Source organism: Myotis nattereri (assembly GCF_964212035.1).
Source record: "Myotis nattereri genome assembly, chromosome: 14".
Classification (NCBI taxonomy): domain Eukaryota; kingdom Metazoa; phylum Chordata; class Mammalia; order Chiroptera; family Vespertilionidae; genus Myotis; species Myotis nattereri.
This window is the reverse complement of record NC_138089.1, coordinates 61299961-61319009: the sequence shown is the minus strand read 5'-3', so window position 1 is coordinate 61319009 and position 19049 is coordinate 61299961. Positions and strand designations below refer to the sequence as shown.

Below are 19049 nucleotides of genomic sequence, written 5' to 3'. Positions count from 1 at the left end.
ATGATTTGAAATACAAAGAAGCAAAAAACACCCAACCGGAAAAGCAAAATGAAAAAAGAATCCAAAAATGCAAGGATAGTGTAAGGAGCCTCTGGGATAGCTTCAGGCGTACCAACATCAGAATTATAGGGGTGCCAGAAGATGAGAGACAGCAAGATATTGAAAACCTATTTGAAGAAATAATGACAGAAAACTTCCCCCACCTGGTGAAAGAAATGGACTTACAGGTCCAAGAAGCTCGGAGAACCCCAAACAAAAGGAATCCAAAGAGGACCACACCAAGACACATCATAATTAAAATGCCAAGAGCAAAAGACAAAGAGAGAATCTTAAAAACAGCAAGAGAAAGAAACTCAGTTACCTACAAGGGAATACCCATACGACTGTCAGCTGATTTCTCAACAGAAACTTTGCAGGCCAGAAGGGAGTGGCAAGAAATATTCAAAGTGATGAATACCAAGAACCTACAACCAAGATTACTTTATCCAGCAAAGCTATCATTCAGAATTGAAGGTCAGATAAAGTGCTTCACAGATAAGGAAAAGCTAAAGGAGTTCATCACCACCAAACCAGTATTATATGAAATGCTGAAAGGTATCCTTTAAGAAGAGTAAGAGGAAGAAAAAGGTAAAGATACAAATTATGAACAACAAATATGCATCTATCAACAAGTGAATCTAAGAATCAAGTGAATAAATAATCTGATGAACAGAATGAACTGTTGATTATAATAGAATCAGGGACATAGAAAGGGAATGGACTGACTATTCTTGGGGGGGAAAGGGGTGTGGGAGATGCGGGAAGAGACTGGACAAAAATCGTGCACCTATGGATGAGGACAGTGGGTGGGGAGTGAGGGCGGAGGGTGGGGTGGGAACTGGGAGGAGGGGAGTTATGGGGGGGAAAAAAGAGGAACAAATGTAATAATCTGAACAATAAAGATTTAATTAAAAGAAGAAAAAAAAAAAAAAAAAAAAAAAAAAAAAAAAACAACGAACTGAAACTTACACAGCAACATATGAATTCAAATAACAACTTAAGTCCTTTCAGTATTCTTGTGTCTATATTCTTTTTTTAAAATATATATTTTATTGATTTTTTACAGAGAGGAAGGGAGAGGGACAGAGTTAGAAACATCGATGAGAGAGAAACATGGATCAGCAGCCTCATGCACACCCTACACTGGGGATGTGCCCACAACCAAGGTACATGCTCTTGGCCGGAATCGAACCCGGGACCCTTGAGTCTGCAGGCCGATGCTCTCTATCCACTGAGCCAAACCGGTCAGGGCTTGTGTCTATACTCTTAAAATCTACATCTAAAAACCGAAAATCACGAGCGTTTGCAACTGTGCCATTATTAACAGTTACGAGAGAATATTTTAGCTCTATCTACCACAAAAGCAAGCAAAATAAGAGAGAAAAGCTCACATACTAATCTTAAGAGACAGGCCTGTACTGACCACAGCACTCACCTGCAAGCAAGCCCACTGGTCTCAGCAAGCTCTCTCCCAGGAGCCCCACAGCCACCAGCGGGGTGGGGGTGGGGTGAGGGGTGGGAGGGGCGGGGGAGGGGGCAGCGACTCACCAAGCTTTTCCGGCTCCTCGGGGCCCGTGCCTGCGATGCAGCTGCTCTCCAGGCCGTAGGTGGGGTCCACTTTCCCAGAGGCTCGCGCTGCTTCTTGCACTTTCTTGACATGAGCTTCCACCAGTTCCAGGGGCACCTCCTCCCGGACCCGAGAAAACTCCTCTGTTCAAGAACACAAGGGGACGGGGACCTGGTTTCACACAAGTACGTGCTTCACGTAACTCACCAGGACACCCACACACACTAGTGTCTTGTGTGCAGTGACCTTTCTGGGGACTCGGTCCATCTTCCCAGGACAACAGGACAAACGAAACACCGCGCACAGTAACGAAAACGGGGTGCGTGTCCTAGTGCCTCGCTATGTAAGAAGACAGATCTTTGAATTTGTATCATTAGCAATCAAAACTGCTGTCCAAATTTTATCCACCTGCTTGGCTAGATTGATAATAAGGAAGACAGCAAGCACAGACACCAGACGCCAAGGAGAGTTCTGCGACCCGATGACGGTCTCGTTCCAATTAGTATGGGATCCAAGAATGTCACATGACTCCTTTTGCCAGTCACATCAAATTTCAAGTGAATCACAAAATATACCGTAAAAAATACTGACCCCCCCATTCGTAATGCTTTTAACTTTAAAACTACTACATTTTAAGTGCTTCAGTCTAAACTGTGATCCTGTAAGTACAACAGCATCGAATGGGTTCTTGTTATGTAAGTAACTGCGACGAATGCGGCCAGGAGGACATTGGAGGGGCCCTGGGTGAGGGAGGCAGGAAGCCACGATCTGCACGTGCACGCGGTGAGGGGGCTCCGCGGAGTCCGTACCCAGAGCCGCTTTGGCTGCAGCAGATGCCACTCGAGGGTCCACCACCGATGCCAGGAAGGCCACTGTGCTCATGACGGGGTTTCCTGACTGGCTGAAGGGGACCGGCTGGTAAGCCAGGGGCCCCAGGGAGGCGTCCGAGTTCTCCAGGTACGGGTCCTCGATGGGCAGCCGCAGGAAGTGCAGGATGCACTCGTCCTGCGTGCGGCTGCCCACGTGCTCCGACACCTTGTTCCAGTCGTCCTTGTACATCTCCAGGGCCTACGAGGAACAGACAGCTTTCATGTCGTAACAAGGATGTGCTCTGTGACGACACCACAAGTCACAAGCCTGCGACTACTTTCAGATGTTTTTAAAACAATAATGAAAATGGTTTTACTCTACAGTAAAAGGGATGCACGTCGTAAAGAAAACCTGTGTGTGATTAATACACACGAGTGTTTATATAGAAAGTCCTAAGGAACCTATGAGAAGGGAACCAACACGGAAAGTACTGCAAGGTCACAGGATAAGAGGGAATAGAAAAGCTCACTTGTGCAATAAAAAGAAGTTTAACTGAGGGAAAGTAAAGTATTTAAAATAGCACAAAAATGCGATACTAAGGAATAAATATATGAAAGAATGTGTAAAGTCCACAAATTGAGAAAATAAAACTTACTGAGAGAAATCAAAGACCTAAATAGATACTGTGCTCATTGATAAGCAGTCTCAGGACGGTTTGATGCCAATTCTCTCCAAACTGAACTAGATTCAACGCAACCCCATTCAAGCTCCAAGCTTTTTTTCGTTAAAAATTTGGAAGCAGTACTAACATGTATGAAGGACACAAATCTCTAGTTTTAAAATTTGTAACTTTTCATAGAAAATGCTGAAAAACTTCAATTGAACAACAAAACTAAAAGCCATCTCCCCCAAGAGGGAGGGGGATAGAATGGAAAAAAACCAGAAATAGATGGAGAGTCGAGGAACCGACTGGGTAAAAAGAATCTACTCCGTAGCTTCCAAAGTCCTCTCGAGAGCCGTGATTCCAGGGCCTGCAGCAGTGTCTGGGGACATCTGCGGCGGACATAACTGGGGGGTTCTACCGGCATCTTCCGGGAAGAGGCCCTGGGTGCGGTCCAACGCTGGGCAACGCGCGTGAGAGCCCGGAACACAAAAGCGATCGGCCAAGTGCCCATGGCTGGGGCGGCCGACTGGACCCCTGCTCTGGAACCACAAGCACTGTCACCTGCCTGCATGCCCCTCAGCTGTTAATTACTGACAAACACACCACACAAAGAGGGTGCTGGGGGAAAACAAAGCTGCCGGAAGCCTTTTATTTCTCTGTGTGAGCGCGGACAACACCTGCTGATTCAAGTGTATGTTTAAAAGAAAACCAACCACGGCACAGCGCCACCTGCAGGAGGAAAGGCACTGTGTGCGAGGCGACGGGGCTTTGACATGGCAGGTGAACAGGGGCCGGCCTCGCACCTCCCTCTGTACTTATCCGGTTGGTCCTACACGGACAGGAGGAGCCGTTCTGGTATCAGCGTGCAGAGGGAGAACTGATGTGAGACTGCTGGTGTGGCACAACGAAGTTTCTCTGCACAACCCAGACTCTAAAAGATCCCCCACAAGTCCTGAGCCCTTTTATATGAACCTCCATGGCAGATAGGACTAGACAAAACAGTCCTGAAATTTAAAAAGAGGCTCAGAAAAGAAGCTCTCTGTATATCACTGATACTGAATGGGCAGATGAGAATAAATTAAAATAGCAGTAAACACTCCAAAAGAAGCAATCTTTTTGGGTTTTGATCCAGAAAGCGAGCAGTGGAAAGAATCTTGGAATTGCCCGCCTGCAGAAATCTAGTTGAACAACAACAACCAGCGTCCTTGCGCTTGAGTCTGCTGCAGCCGCTGTCCTGCTCCTTGCAGGCCGGGCCCTGCTAGCGCGCCTGGCGGTCAACACCCTCACCGGTCCCACGGCAGCTCCCACAGGCCCGTCTACACGAACACCGAGCCGGGCCACGGCTGTTCTGTAGCTACGGACAAACGGTCCCTCTTCAGAAATGGCTGCTAAACACGAAACCAACCGTCTCCATGCCCTGCCCGTCCGAACAGACATGATCGCCAAGACCTACGTGTGCAGCACTGTGAGACTCCCGAGTCACGAAGAAACCACATGGGGACTCAATAAACACTAACAGGATGCCGGTCACTCTCACTGGTCACCTGTCCGTGGCTTTCCTAAACCAGCAGTGCTGTCCATCCAGGGCTGGCATCTTCAGCTACTTCTCGGAGTCCTGGGAAGGAGGCGGGCACACACCCAAATGCATACAAGCACTGGGGACTCATCCACAGGACTAAGTGGGCTGAGTTCAGAAAAACTGGACCTAAATAAAGGCTCAACCTCAAAGGCACGTCTGCTGTCCCAGGCCAGCAATCACTGCTCCGTGAAAACCAGGTCCCAGAATGGCCAGGCCTTCCCATTTTGGAGGAAAAGTTAGAAAACTTTAGCAAAGCTCCAATATTTATTTAATGTTGGCAACAGATTGTAAGCAAAAGAAACCCAACCTGGGCCAAAATAACACATATCCAGGCTTGATCTCCTCTACTGAGAGCCAGTGTGCAACCTCCAGGTTTGCTGCTTAAATAGTAATGACCCACTAAGCCAGGGGTCCTCAAACTACGGCCCGCGGGCCACATGCAAATACAAATATTGTATTTGTTCCCGTTTTGTTGTTTTACTTCAAAATAAGATACGTGCAGTGTGCATAGGAATGTGTTCAAAAATTTTTTTCAACTATAGTCAGGCCCTCCAACGGTCTGAGGGACAGTGACTGGCCCCTGTTTAGAAAGTGTGCGGACCCTGCACTAAGCTCATTACACGGATGTAAACATTTCAGTCAGTTCCAAGGCCGATGCCGGCGCCCGTCCTGGAACAGCGCCCGCCCCCCGCCCCCCAGCAGCCGGGCTCCGTGCTCACCTCCAGCACCCCCTCCCCGCGCCCCCCCCACGCCCCCCCCCCAGCAGCCGGGCTCCGTGCTCACCTCCAGCACCCCCTCCCCGCGCCCCCCCACGCCCCCCCCCCCAGCAGCCGGGCTCCGTGCTCACCTCCAGCACCCCCTCCCCCACGCCCCCCCCCAGCAGCCAGGCTCCGTGCTCACCTCCAGCACCCCCTCCCCCGCGCCCCCCCCCCAGCAGCCAGGCTCCGTGCTCACCTCCAGCACCCCCTCCCCCAAGCCCCCCCCCCCCAGCAGCCAGGCTCCGTGCTCACCTCCAGCACCCCCTCCCCCACGCCCCCCCCCAGCAGCCAGGCTCCGTGCTCACCTCCAGCACCCCCTCCCCCGCGCCCCCCCCCCCCAGCAGCCAGGCTCCGTGCTCACCTCCAGCACCCCCTCCCCCCCCCAGCAGCCGGGCTCCGTGCTCACCTCCAGCACCCCCTCCCCCCCCCAGCAGCCGGGCTCCGTGCCCCCCCAGCACCCCTCCCCCCCCCAGCAGCCGGGCTCCGTGCCCCCCCAGCACCCCCTCCCCGCGCTCCCCAGCAGCCGGGCTCCATGCTCACCTCCAGCAGCAGCAGGGTCTCCTGCTCCGTCCACTCCCTTCCAGCGCTGGCACCTTTACTCTAAGAACAAACCAGAGTTACTTCCGCCTGCGCCTGGCCTGGGGCACAGCTCCCAGCAAGCAGAGCAGCGGGAGAGCAGGCCCGGAGCCTGAGCTGCTCACAGGAAGCTCTTCCTTGCCGACCGACACTCGGACCATTAAGACGTGTTATTCCTATTACTCTGACATTTGAAAACACCCTTTGAAGCTACAAAGGCACAGTGGTTGATGTGTCTCACAAGTCAGCTATACTATTGTAACCACAGCAGATACTGGGTGTAACTCAAGGCAGTACTTTTAATCTCTTGATGAAAATAGTTTCAAAGGAGCCCCTGAACCCCAAGTTGCCTTTCCCATGAGAATCCCTGACGCCTTACAGTCCATGTGAGCGCTGAAGGCGTAAGAATTAACATTTATCTATTGATTCCTTTTAAAAAAATGTTTCTTATTGATTTGAGAGAGGAAGGGAGAGGGTGAGGGAGAGAAACATCAATGATGAGAGAGAATCATTGATCAGCTGCCTCCTGCATGGCCCCCACACCGGGGATCGAGCCCACAACCCGGGCATGTGCTCTGACTGGGAATCGAGCCATGACCTCCGGGTTCATAGGTCGACACTCAACCACTGAGCCACTCCAGATGGGCGATTCCTATTTTTATTTGCTTTATTCATATTTGTAGGACTGGATATGTGGTATAATTGACATTCTATTTTTTTTTTTTTTTTTTTTTGCTTAATACTTACTCGAGTGGTTAAAAACACTGAAATGCTACTTTAACGAGTTTCAGCTTCTTGGTTAAACACTGTAAGCCTTGTTGAAGCAAGGCCACCAAAAATCTTCATTGCCTCCCAAAAAAGTTGGGCGAGAAATGACATTCTTCTTTACCTATAGATGTTACTAATTCAAAATATACATTCTAACGTTATCTCTTCTCTGAAAACTCTATTTTGGAGATTACAATTTGACAAATGAAAAATATCTGGACAGTCCGTGATGTCCTTGCTGTTGTCTATAAAGTTTCTTGATTTATTTCACGCAGCCTGCAAACACTCTCCATGGTATTCAATACATACCATTCTGAACAATTTGCAAGAAATGTACTGAAAAGACCAGCCCTTTGACGAGAGAATAAAGAGGACTCTAAGCCCTGCAGAAACCAGGTTCTTGAGGTCCTGCTTTGAGAGAGAAGACGCATGGAGCTGTGACTCACAACACATTGCTCAGATGCCTGGAGGGTGACTTTCAGAAAACCAAAGGTTCATCTTTGAATCACCAACATTAGAAGTGACATGAATCAGATCTGGAGTCCCCAGAGGAACAAAACTCATGAACATTCCATCTTAATTCTGAGGTAGCCAAACCCACGCAGGGCAGAGCTGCACCACCTCGGCACCGACGGCATTCGCCGATGGGTCCTCAGCCGAGGACACAGGAAGGGTTCTGTCCACCCCCTTGGCCCAGTTTCTCCTCTTGTAGAAACTGGCTCACAGCCCTGCTGGTTTGGCTCCATGGTCAGAGGTCGGCCCAGACTGAAGGGTCCTCTGTTCCGGTCAGGGGCGTGGACCTTGGGTGCAGGCTCGATCCCTAGGGCCAGTCGGGGTTTGTGCAGGAGGCAACCAATCAGTGTGTCTCCCTCACATGGATGTTTCTGTCTCCCCGCTCCCTTCCACTCTCTCTAAAACAAAACCAAAACAAACAAACTGGCTCACAGAAGAGTACAGAACCATATCAGGGCCATGAGGTGTTTGCTGGGACTTTTGCATATTTTAGAAAATTTCCTTTTGTACTTATTGAGGTAAGATATGCACAATAAAATACACACATCTTAGGTGCAGAATTTGATGCAATTTTATGCACACATCCATGTAACAACAACTGAAATCAACACCCATTCTTTTACTTTCATAATTGAAGTGTCTTCATATTTGAAGTGAATTTCTTATAAACAGCATATGCTTGTTCTTGATTTTTTATCCAATTTGATAATCTACGCTGCTTAACTGGAGCATTAAAACCATTTACAGGCGAAACTGGTTTGGCTCAGTGGATGGAGCGTCGACCTGCGGACTGAAGGGTCCCAGGTTCGATTCCGGTCAAGGGCATGTACCTTGGTTGCGGGCACATCCCCAGTAGGAGATGTGCAGGAGGCAGCTGATCGATGTTTCTGACTCTCTATCTCTCTCCCTTCCTCTCTGTAAAAAATCAATAAAATATATTTAAAAACAAAAACAAAAACCCATTTACCACTGTTATTACTATCTCTGTGGTCAGATGTAAGTCTACCATTTTGTTGTTTCTACACTCTCTGTGTGTTCCTTCTGTTCTCATTTCCTGCCTCCTTGTGAAGTAGCTTTGTTGTGGAGTAGTATTCTGTTTTTATCTGCTTTGATTAATGATGATGATATTGCTAAATATGTCAATTCTTGCTGTGAAGATGACGATTTTGTGGAAGATATTATGTAACTTCATTTACTTGCGATTCATAATTTTTTTCCTAAACTGCTGTAAAATCAGCAAAAGTGCCTTGGCAATTTTACCATGGTTCCTAGGATATTAGTTGGCACTCAAAGGATTAAATAGTTGCTCTGCCCGGCTGATGTAGCTCAGTGGTGAGCATCGACCTATAACCAGAAGGTGGCAGTTCGATTCCTGGTCAGGGCACATGCCCGAGTTGTGGGCTCCATCCCCAGTGTGGGGCGTGCAGGAGGCAGCCGATTGAGTCTCTCTCTCTCTCATTTATATTTCTCTCTCTCCCTTTCTCTTTGAAATAAATAAACAAATATATGTTTTTTAAATAAATGCTCTAAGATGTATAATAGTCACTTCTAATTTGTCACAATGTACCTTCAAATAATAGTTTAGCATCACACATATAGTATAAGAATTTCAATACAATAGACTTCCATTTCGCCCTCCTAGCCTATGTTTGGTCCTTACTGTCCATGTGCTGTGAACCTAATGATGTGCTGTTAGCATCGTGGGGAGAAAGAGCCCACTGTCAGCTTTAAAAACTAAAAATAAGGGAGAACGACTCTCACGCCGGCCCACATGTGACCTTCTGGCTGTGTTCTTCCAGCGACCTAGTCCCTCCCACAATGCCTTGTCAATCACCACAGTTCACCCGGAACCAGCATTTTTATCTCGAATCATAAATGAGTTTTCACTGCATCTCACGTGCCTCTTGCTCTCTGTTGTGTCTGTCCTGTTGCATCCCATTTCTTTCTCGCTTGGTCCTTTAGTTCAATAAATCTAACCTGCCCGAGGTTCACTGTCCCTGCTTTTTGCTCTATTCAGCCTATTAAACTCATGCGTTAATTTCAGGTATATTTTTATATTACACAATATTCATTTGACTCCTTTTATATATTCCAATTCTCAGTTGAAATTCTCATTTTGTCCTCTATTGTATTTAACATATTAATCATAGTTATATTTAAATACTTCTAACTATGCAGAAAAACGGTAAAAGTGACTGTTCTTTACAAAATGCCATCAGATTAGTAGAAAGCTCACTCCTTACATTTCAGACAGTAAATTAAGCTTCTTCTGGGAATGACATTTCATAGGAGGAAGGAGGACAAAGAGGACGTGCTGGGTTGAGTCAGTGTCTGTCTAGGAAAATAATCCTTACCTTTGCCAAGGTTTTTTTGGAGTAAATGTCAGTACGGAGACCAAAGTTCTGCAGATCAATCGGTTTTTCCTTGTTCTTCTCGGGAAAATTTAACATCTGCTGAGCAGCAGGGACCTATGAGTCACATAAAAGATAAAGAGCTGCATCAACCTCTACGAAGCCCAGGGGGGCATCAGCTCAGCACAGGAGACCCGGCTGCCCTCTGAGGTCCCACCCGAGACCCAGCCCTGGACCCTCCTCACAGACCTCCAGTCCAGTCTGCCCTCCCTTGGCTGGAGCCCAAGAGAGAGTGGAAGGGAGGGGGGAGGCAGAGAGAGAGAAACATCAGTGTGAGAGACACAGCAACTGGCTGCCTCCCACACGAGCCCTGACCAGGCCCGGGCATTGCACTGAGCCTGCAACCAAGTTGTATTTCAGCTCCAGGCCCAGATACGTGGGGAAACCAGCCACAGGAGGCGCCAGGACCAGCTGCACTGGACAGTGACCCCCCTGCCCTGGTGCCGCCGGCCCACAGTGGAGACCGCACCCTGAGAAGACACACCTGGGAAGATGCTGCACATCCTCCTGAGATCTTCCCCTGGGAGCTGCCCTACCACCTCTGACCTTAAAGCCCTTGGGATGGGGGGGGGGGGGGGGGGGGGGATGGACAGCCAGGGAGAGGTCAATGGGGGAAAAGGAGACATATGTAATGCTTTCAACAATAAAGAATTTAAATTAAAAAAACAGCCACCACCCTTAGGATGGAGGACCCAGCTCGCGCTCCCTCCAGGGTGCAGCGCCCCCCCCCCCCCACCACACATCACCATTAGCTTCTTCCTCCCAAGCCCACAGGCCCTTCCTCCCTTTACCTCTAGACCAGTGGTTCTCAACCTTCCTAAGCCGCCACCCTTTAATACAGCTCCTCATGTTGTGGTGACCCCCAATTTCATTGTTACAAATGGAACATAATTAAAGCACATTGATTAATCACAAAAACAATATGTAATTATATATGTGTTTTCTGATGGTCTTAGGCGACCCCTGTGAAAGAGTCGTTCAACCCCCAAAGGGGTTGTGACCCACAGGTTGAGAACCACTGGCCTAGACCTTGTTTGCTAAGCCCGTTGCTTCTAGGAACTACTTTTCCTGCCTCTGTGATCTGCCCAATAAACATTCTCAGTTAAGGGGACAGAAGTTTTTGAAGAATGGTTCAGCCCTGGCCGATCTGGCTCAGTGGACAGAGCGTCGGCCTGCAGACTGAAGGGTCCCAGGTTCAATACTGGTCAAGGGCACATGCCTCGGTTGCAGGCTTGATCCCCAGTAGGGGGCGTGCAGGAAGCAGCTGATCCATGATTCTCTCTCATTGATGTTTCTCTCTCTCTCTCCCTCTCCCTTCCTCTCTGAAATCAATAAAATATGTTTTTAAAAAAAGAGTGTTTTAATAGTGGAACCTAATAAAACACCCACTACTGGTAGAGACTCTACAAAAAAATAAATACTAACACTTTCACACCCTTCTTCTAGCAAAATGTTAATACCTAAGAAACATTTTCCTGTCTCTATTAAGTCACAGAAAAAATGAGAACACGTTTTCCTAAACATGCCCTCCGTTTCCCACTGCAGGGCCCGCAGAGCGCAGCTTCCCTTCTTCAAACGCACGCTGCCGTGATCGGACTGACAATACTTTCAAGAACATGTGTGCAAACGTCCACTTTCCAAACGTTCCGAAGGGGAAGGAGTTTTAAGCTGCGTCAACAGCTTTACACAACCTGCTGTTTAATGTGTGTCTTCGAGGGCGGAGGGTGAGGGACTCGTGAGTCAGAGAGAATGTGCCCCACGTGGCAGGGAGAGGACAGAGCCCTAGGATTCGGGGGAGCGTTTCCTTCCACACTAGGCGATGCTGGACTCACACTCACAACAGAGAAAAGCAAACAGCACCGAGCAGCTGAAAAGAGCGCCATCACGCACTGGAGGGGGTGAGGGTGAGGGTGATGGTGACGCCCGAAGATGAAATTCCAGGAGGAGGCTGCTCCCTGAAGAGGGCAGAACGCACGTACCTGAGGGGATCGAAGGTGTAGAGGCACCAGCCCAGAGGGGGTGTCAGCCAGCACGTTGAAGTGGGGCGTAGGCGGGGGTCCCATCGCCATGGGCCGGCTTTCCGGGTCCACTTGGTAATTAACAAGGCCCCACTGCTCTAGGAAGGCGTGGACCCTGGAGAAGCAAGCTCCGAGTTACAGCTGGAGAACACGCCTTTTCATTTAAAAAACAAACAAAACACAAGCAAGCATCTTCTCTAGGCGGTGCACCGTGAGACATCATTGGCAATTCTGGTTGATGGAGAGAGGAGGGTCTCCAGGCACCGCAGGCCGGGCACAGAGCCTCGTCTGCCATCAGCCATGAGGGCGAAGCGAACACTCCGCGAGACCCGGGAAGGACTCACACACCAGTCGGCCCACGTTCCGTCTCCCAGGCCGATCTAGGCACAGAGCTTACCCACTCCCCTCCCAGCCCACTCGCCACCCGGGGCATTTTACAATTTGACTCTAAAATAAAAGATCATAAAATTCCAAAGCATCACCAATATTCAGCCCGAGTGAAAGACAGGACACTGGGCTGTTCTTATCCAGCCAGGACACATCGGTCCCTCGATCGGACCTCGGGCAGCAGGGCTAGTCAGCGAGCCTGCAGGGAAGAGGCGGGACGGCAGGCGTGTACCTCATCACAGCACACACGTCGCCAGTCAAGTTCCTCCGACACGCGGTGCTGGTCAGATATTCTTGGGGGTTCAGGCGATATGTGTCAATCATAAAATTTCGATAAGCCAAGTATCTAAAAAGCAATGGCAAAATTCTTAGGGTGGACACACATCCTTCCAGAAACAATAACACAGAGCGAAAAATCTGCATATTCCTCACAAGTAAATAAAACAAGAAGTTAAACGACACTCCAACCAGTAAGTGCACTGAGTATTTAGTCAGCAGTGTAACAGGGTAGCCCCCAACATGCAGAACAACTCCTCACGCATGTGTGCACCAAGGAAGCTGGCCACGCTGACGTGAAGTAACATGGATACAAGCTGGGTCAGAGGTGAATGGAGAGCCGCCTGCAGCCCCCCTAGCGGACGGCCCTGGGCCCACAGGTTTCCACCCGAAGGTGGAAAAGACTGCTTCCAACTGACAGTTCTGGCCGACTCTACAGACGAAACTCTCGGTCACAAAGGGCTGACGGCAGGGGCCCAGCAACGTCCATGGTTTCGCCTCCGCGGGAGCCTGGGGGCCTCCCTGCTGTGTCTCCAGCGCTGACTGCGTGGCCAGGCCTGGTGCTGAGCACCCCCTGCCCTCCTCACTCAGCCCCACAACGGCACGCTGTCAGCGCCCATGTTCAGAAGGAGACAGAAGCACCAGGTGACACAGGTCTGTCTTGGGCCTCAGCCCGGGGAGGGGCACGCTGGCTCCAGCGCAGACGTGTGCGGCTCTTGGCTGGTGCGGCGTCTCATCTCTACACTCTTCCTAGAGCCCCGCGTGGCCTTCGCTCTGACCTGGCTGTACACCTGCCTGACAGTTTCTCAGGCAACGAGTAGAAGCCATGAGGCCAAACTCAGAGGTAACACAGAACATTTCATTTTAAAGAGAGAAAAACAGATTGGGGGCCAGAGGAGATTCCACAATGTGCCCAAGCATTTTCGCCACAAAATACTTAAAGTGAGAGTGCGAAGAAGCTGGAGACCTAGCAACAGTTCTTGCAGCAGAAGTCAGACCAAAGCCGGGCAGCCGAGGTTAGCTGCAGGCGAGCAGGAAGGCACTGCTCCAGCAGGGCCTGTGGAAGCACGGGGCCAGCGCGGCCTGGAGGTGAGTCCACAGTTAGACGGACTGAAATGCTAAAGGTGCTTCTCAGCAGGAGACTCCCAAGGACCCTAAGAACTTACAAACGCTGGCAACTCGCCAGTCAGGTGGCAGCACAGACCACGACTGGGCAGAGGAAGAAAGTATCAGGACACTCAGGGTTGATCATGGCAAATCCGACTCTGGCTCCAAATGACCCCTGACAGTGTTTACAGCTTGAAGACTGTGTTTCTCTCTGCCTCAAACTGCCCTGCACAGGCTCCCCCAGCCCATACGCATGATCCCATCCTCCCTCCCTAACAACCCCATCCTCCCCTCCTAACGACCCCCATCCTCCCCCCCTAACAACCCCCATCCTTCCCCCCTAACGATCCCCATCCTCCCCCCTAACGACCCCCATCCTCCCCCCTAACGATCTCCATCCTCCCCCCTAACAACCCCCATCCTCCCCCCTAAAGACCCCCATCCTCCCCCCTAATGACCCTCAGCACATAGCATGATCCCATCCTCCTTCCCTAAAAATTTAAACAAGAGACATCTATTTTGCAGTCACATGTATGTAACGGACAACAGATTACCACTATCCTATCTAATAAAGAGGGAATATGCTACTTGACCCTCACGCCATCACAAAGATGGCAGCACCCACAGCCAATAAGGAGGGAACATGCCAACTGACTGCCCCGCCCTCAAAGATGGTGGTGCCCTGTCCCCTCAGTCTGCCAGCTGCCCAGGGCCACCCGAGGCTCAGGTATCCAGGGCCGGCTGAGGCTTGTGCTACTGGCAGAGGCAGTAGCAGAGGTGTGATGGGGGCGTCACCTTCCCGATCTGAGGGCTCCCGGACTGTGAGAGGGGGCAGGCCAGGCTGAGGGACCCCCCTCCAGTGCGTGAATTTTCATGCACCGGGCCTCTCGTGAAGATGATAAATGGAAAGATATTGATAGTATGATTGGTGCTGACTTATTTAGGGGTGAGGGTTTCTAGAAGTGTGTATTTAACGGTCCCCAGGCAAAGGCAAAATATATGTCCTGACAAATGTCTTCCTCCCAGCAAGTCTTACTATTTCCAAGGCAAAAGCACAACCATACGTCACGCAGTGAAGAGCGATTCCTGTGCAGCTGTATCATCCTCTCTGGCATCTTTTTAAGGACTAGTCATTCATCAGAAAAATAAGGTGAAAATTCCATTTTCTCCTCAATTATTCTATACAATAAAAGCCTCATATGCTAAGTGTCCAGTCGTCCGGCTGGAAGTTCAACCAATCAAAGCCTCATATGCTAATGCTATACTAAGGCTGCTCCACCGCTCACTATGACGTGCACTGATCACCAGGAGGGAGATGCTCTGACTGGTAGGTGAGCTTGCTGCTGAGGTCCCGCTGATAGGAACTGAGCTAGATGGGCCAGACACGCCCTGGAGCCCTCCCGCGGTCCCTCTCTGGCTGGCCAACCTCCTGCATCTCTCCCTGGCCCTGATCGCGCACCGGTGGGGTCCCTTGGCCGGGCCTGCGCCCTCTCACAATCCAGGACCCTCGGGGGATGTCAGAGAGCCGGTTTCAGCCCAATCCCGCAGGCCAGGTCGAGGGACCCCACTGGTACACGAATTCATGCACCAGGCCTCTAGTTACATATATGTATCTATAGCTCATAACACCTCTGTACATACAAGGTGGGATCTGTTACAAAGTAACCTGAACAATTTTAGTGAAAAATCATTACTGAACTCAAACTTTAGCTGCAAGAGCTGACATGTATGTAGTTCAAGGTTGAGAAAGAAAAAAATCTGAAGCAATTTCCCTGAGGTAAGGAATTCTGTGCAGCAGAGATATGAACACTGTCCTGAAAGGAATAAAATATTTGCAAACATGAACTCAGAGTATGCTTTAGGAACCCCGCCAAAGACAATTTCTCTGAAGACCAGCCCCACTAAGTATGTGGCGGTATCAGCATCCCATCAGCACATGTCACTCACATCTCTGGAGTCTTGGATTTGTTTTTTCCATTGAAAAACTCAGGAAGAGCACGCCGTTCAATCACGTGAATACTGGACAGAAAAGGAAAGAAGAGGACCTGGAGTAAGTACTCTCTGGAAAATAAAAATCCCAAAATGTTAGCTAAGCTTAAATTTCAAAGCAAAACTGTACGTCTAAAAGGTGAGCACTCCTCGCAAAAGCCAGCTGGCTTTGCACAGCTCCTGCGTTTTCACAGTGTGTCACAGAGTTAGGGAAAGCGCTCCCTTCCTCAACCCAGTACTTTCTGTAGTTTTTCCACTCCTATAACCAAACTCAAAAAAGTGCTGTCAACACACTGAAAGCCACAGACTTTAATCAGCTGTTGTCATATACATAATGACTAGGTGAGCTACAAGACAGAAAGAGCTCTTTGGAAACTGGGTGACAAAAATCACAGTAGTTGGCATGGCAACAAACTGGTAAAATGAAGGACAGGCCAGAAGACAATGGACTTCACAATAATCAGGTCCTCAGGCTCTTCACACACCTGCACCGTCCTGTCCAGCCCTCAGAAACATTGTGGTGAATTGAATTTTAAAAATTATTTAGGAGTTTACTGCTTTTAGAAAGATGATACAACCTTCATCTTTTTTCTTATTTACTTATTTTATTATCTATTGGGGTGACACTGGTTAACAAGATTAGTTTTCAGGGGTACAATTCTCTATCTGTACACTGTATTGTGTGTTCACCACCCCAAGTCAAGTCTCGTTTCATCACCATTTACCACCTCCTAACGGTCTCCTATCTCCCACCACCCTCTGGAAGTCACCACATTGCTGTCGTCTATGAGATGTGTATTTTGCTTAATCCCTGCCCCTTTTTCACCACCACCCGCCCCCCAGCCCCCAACAGCTGGCAGTCTGCTCTCTGTATCTGTGAGTCTGTTTCTACTCTGTTCATCGATTCCACATGTAAGTGAAGTCATATGGCGCTTGTCTTTCTCTGACTGGCACATCTCACTTAGCATCATGCTCTCCAGGCCCATCCATACTATCGCCAAAAGTAATCCATTGTGTAAATGTGCCACAGCTTGTTGTTGTTGTTAATCCTCACCCGAGGATCTTTTCCTCATAGATTTCAAGGAACGTTTTCCCACTCCTAAGTCCCACGTTCACAGAGGGAGGGCCTCCTCACCAGTTATAATCAAACCAGGATGCATAGCTAGGAATGATGATGTGATTGGTCTGCTCGGTTACGTTATCTTCCCCAGGGTCCGCTGACCGACTCTGATCACCTTTGCTGGGGTCATCATCTTCCTGCAGAAAGAAGCCAAAGTGAAGAGAAAGAGCGAACTACAGACATGTAACAGCTTTCAAACCTCTGATAACACGTCCCAGAAAATGAAGCTATTTGTTCCCATTTCAAGGACCGGAAAAATAAATTTCAAGTGAAAACAGTCTTTCACAATCTTTAAGGCACCTTCACAAGCTGTCCAGGTGACACAGCAGATTTTACTCCTGCCTTTTACACGTGAGGGAATCAACACATACAAGGTGAGTGCCTCACAGCACGATCAGATCTCACGCCGATTAAAGAACGGCTGTTTCTACAGTGAGGCAGGCAGCTCACTGCCCACAACGCCTCTCACATGGCATGTTCCTCACTTGTCCAGGTTACGCTTTACCTGGATCGGATCCCAAACCTAAGTTATTAGTTCTCAAGTTATTGTAAGGAGCTGACTCCAGGACATGAGCAAGGCATAATGACAGGGCCTCCCATCCCAAAGACTGAGCACCGAGCATCTGCTAACAACTCTGTGTGCACGATCTCACTGACGCCCGCCAAGAGCAGCAGGTGCTACTCATCACCTGCTTTGTGGTGAGACGATGATACAGAGCTAACAAACTGTCATCCAGATATAACTACAGGGGGCCCAGCTAGAGGCCTACACTCTCAATCACTCCCACTACTCAAAACTACCTGATTTATATCAGAATATAAATTATGGAGGCTTTGCAAGTGATTCCACCTAAAAACCTGGTTTTCTAATAGTAATTTCAAAATCACTGCTGGGAAGATGGAAATTGCCTTTTGATAAAACTTTGGGGTCAAGAAGCACTAATTCTTTGGAGGTATGTTAAAAAAGATATTTAAAATCCCAAGGGTCTCAAAACAGAGTACTTCTAAGGACCTAAGTGAATCGTTACCTTTCCTCCTGTTGTGACCGTCTCCTCATCCTGCTCATCTGTAAAACCAAAACACATCCTTTATTTAAAAAGCAGGGAAAGCTGTTTGGACTTCTTAGAAAGTGAAGGTTTCAGTAACTGACACTGGACAAAAAAAAGAGAATGGAGAACTAAAGCAAACCCGCCTCAAATCATTCAGTAAATTAGAACTGTACACAGAAGCACAGAGGTGAGGAGATTCAAAGCGTAAATGATTAAAAATGTCCAACGCGAGGGAATTATAATCAATCACTGCTGGTCGTGACTGTACCTGCTCGGAGAGGGGCTTCCCTAGGCTCTTGCCTCCTGAGGCTGTGAAGCAGGAAATGGCATTTCCGATCCCAGAGGAAGTGTGTAAGGAACGAGGAGTGAAGAAAGCGGTTACGCTCCCTCCCCCCAGACCACGTCCTGGAAGAGGCTGGTACCTTGAGGCGAGGGGATGCAGGCCCTCAGCGTGGCCTCACAGAGGACGGGAGCAAACCCACCAGCAATTAAACCAGGCGGCTGACTTCCCCCGGGAAGGGAAAGGACCAGTGTGATAAAGTGAGAGGTTCTGGCACAAATGATTACATTAAGCTTCGGTGACATTTTGTTTTCTTTTTAACTACTATGTTCGTCAGCAGTGACTAAGGCACTGCGAGTAACTGAACTACCAACAATTTCTTTAAAACTCAGAAGTTCTGATTTATGTATACTATCAGAACATAGTATCATGATTAAAGACGGAAAAGAACGGTCACAGAAAATCAACGTTCCTAGTGTGGGAGCAAACCACACCACAATGCTGGTGAAGGGAGCTGCCAGCGACCTCTGTTGGGAAGCACAGCAGCTGAGAGCGGTGTTTCTCAGTAAAGACGAACATGAGAGGAGCTGCTCTGAGACAGAAAAGAACACAGACATGGGCAGATTCTTTGTTCTCACCTAGATCGGCTACAGTTCCTCCTTTAACAGGTGTGTTCTCACTATCTTTCTTTGGATTTACTAGAAGAGAAAAAGCATTGTTTTAGGGGGAAAGTTCTCCTTGTTTTTAGGAGAAAAACAGAATAAACTAGACTTAAAAACACGCAAACCTCGCTGCAACTGCCCTGCCCCTCAGTCCCCACCATCACACCACAGCGGGCGGCCCGCGCGGTGCGACCCTACGTTTGTAACCAACCACAGAGCACCCAAACGCGTACACGTAGACACACCAAGCAGAACAGGAAAAGAAGCTGCCAATCCCTCTCTTAAAAAGCAGGCTACTAGTTTCTTGTGTATGTGCTGCTGATTCACATTTTTGTGCCATTCGTTTAGACAAACTGAGGGAGAAATGATACCTTCTACACACCCATGTGACTTTGAAACCTATTCTGAGGATGTAAAAATCTTTCATGAACGTTATTCATACTGTCCTTCGCGCTCTGCTTTCCTCATGTGGCTGT

The 19049-nt window shown here is 48.9% G+C and overlaps 1 protein-coding gene across 1 annotated transcript in view; it reads right to left on the bottom strand.

Annotated features, from left to right (window-relative positions):
• Positions 1 to 19049, bottom strand: part of SMARCC1 (SWI/SNF related BAF chromatin remodeling complex subunit C1) — a 90659-nt gene that overhangs the window by 38561 nt on the left and 33049 nt on the right. Inside the window, exons 12-21 of the mRNA XM_081106327.1 lie at positions 18550 to 18609; positions 17611 to 17648; positions 16598 to 16719; positions 15421 to 15492; positions 12323 to 12436; positions 11665 to 11818; positions 9629 to 9742; positions 5958 to 6017; positions 2416 to 2674; positions 1588 to 1749 (exon numbers count right to left, since the gene is read on the bottom strand). Coding sequence (XP_080962453.1) covers positions 1588 to 1749; positions 2416 to 2674; positions 5958 to 6017; positions 9629 to 9742; positions 11665 to 11818; positions 12323 to 12436; positions 15421 to 15492; positions 16598 to 16719; positions 17611 to 17648; positions 18550 to 18609 — 1155 coding nt within the window. The remainder of the gene's footprint in view (positions 1 to 1587; positions 1750 to 2415; positions 2675 to 5957; positions 6018 to 9628; positions 9743 to 11664; positions 11819 to 12322; positions 12437 to 15420; positions 15493 to 16597; positions 16720 to 17610; positions 17649 to 18549; positions 18610 to 19049) is intronic.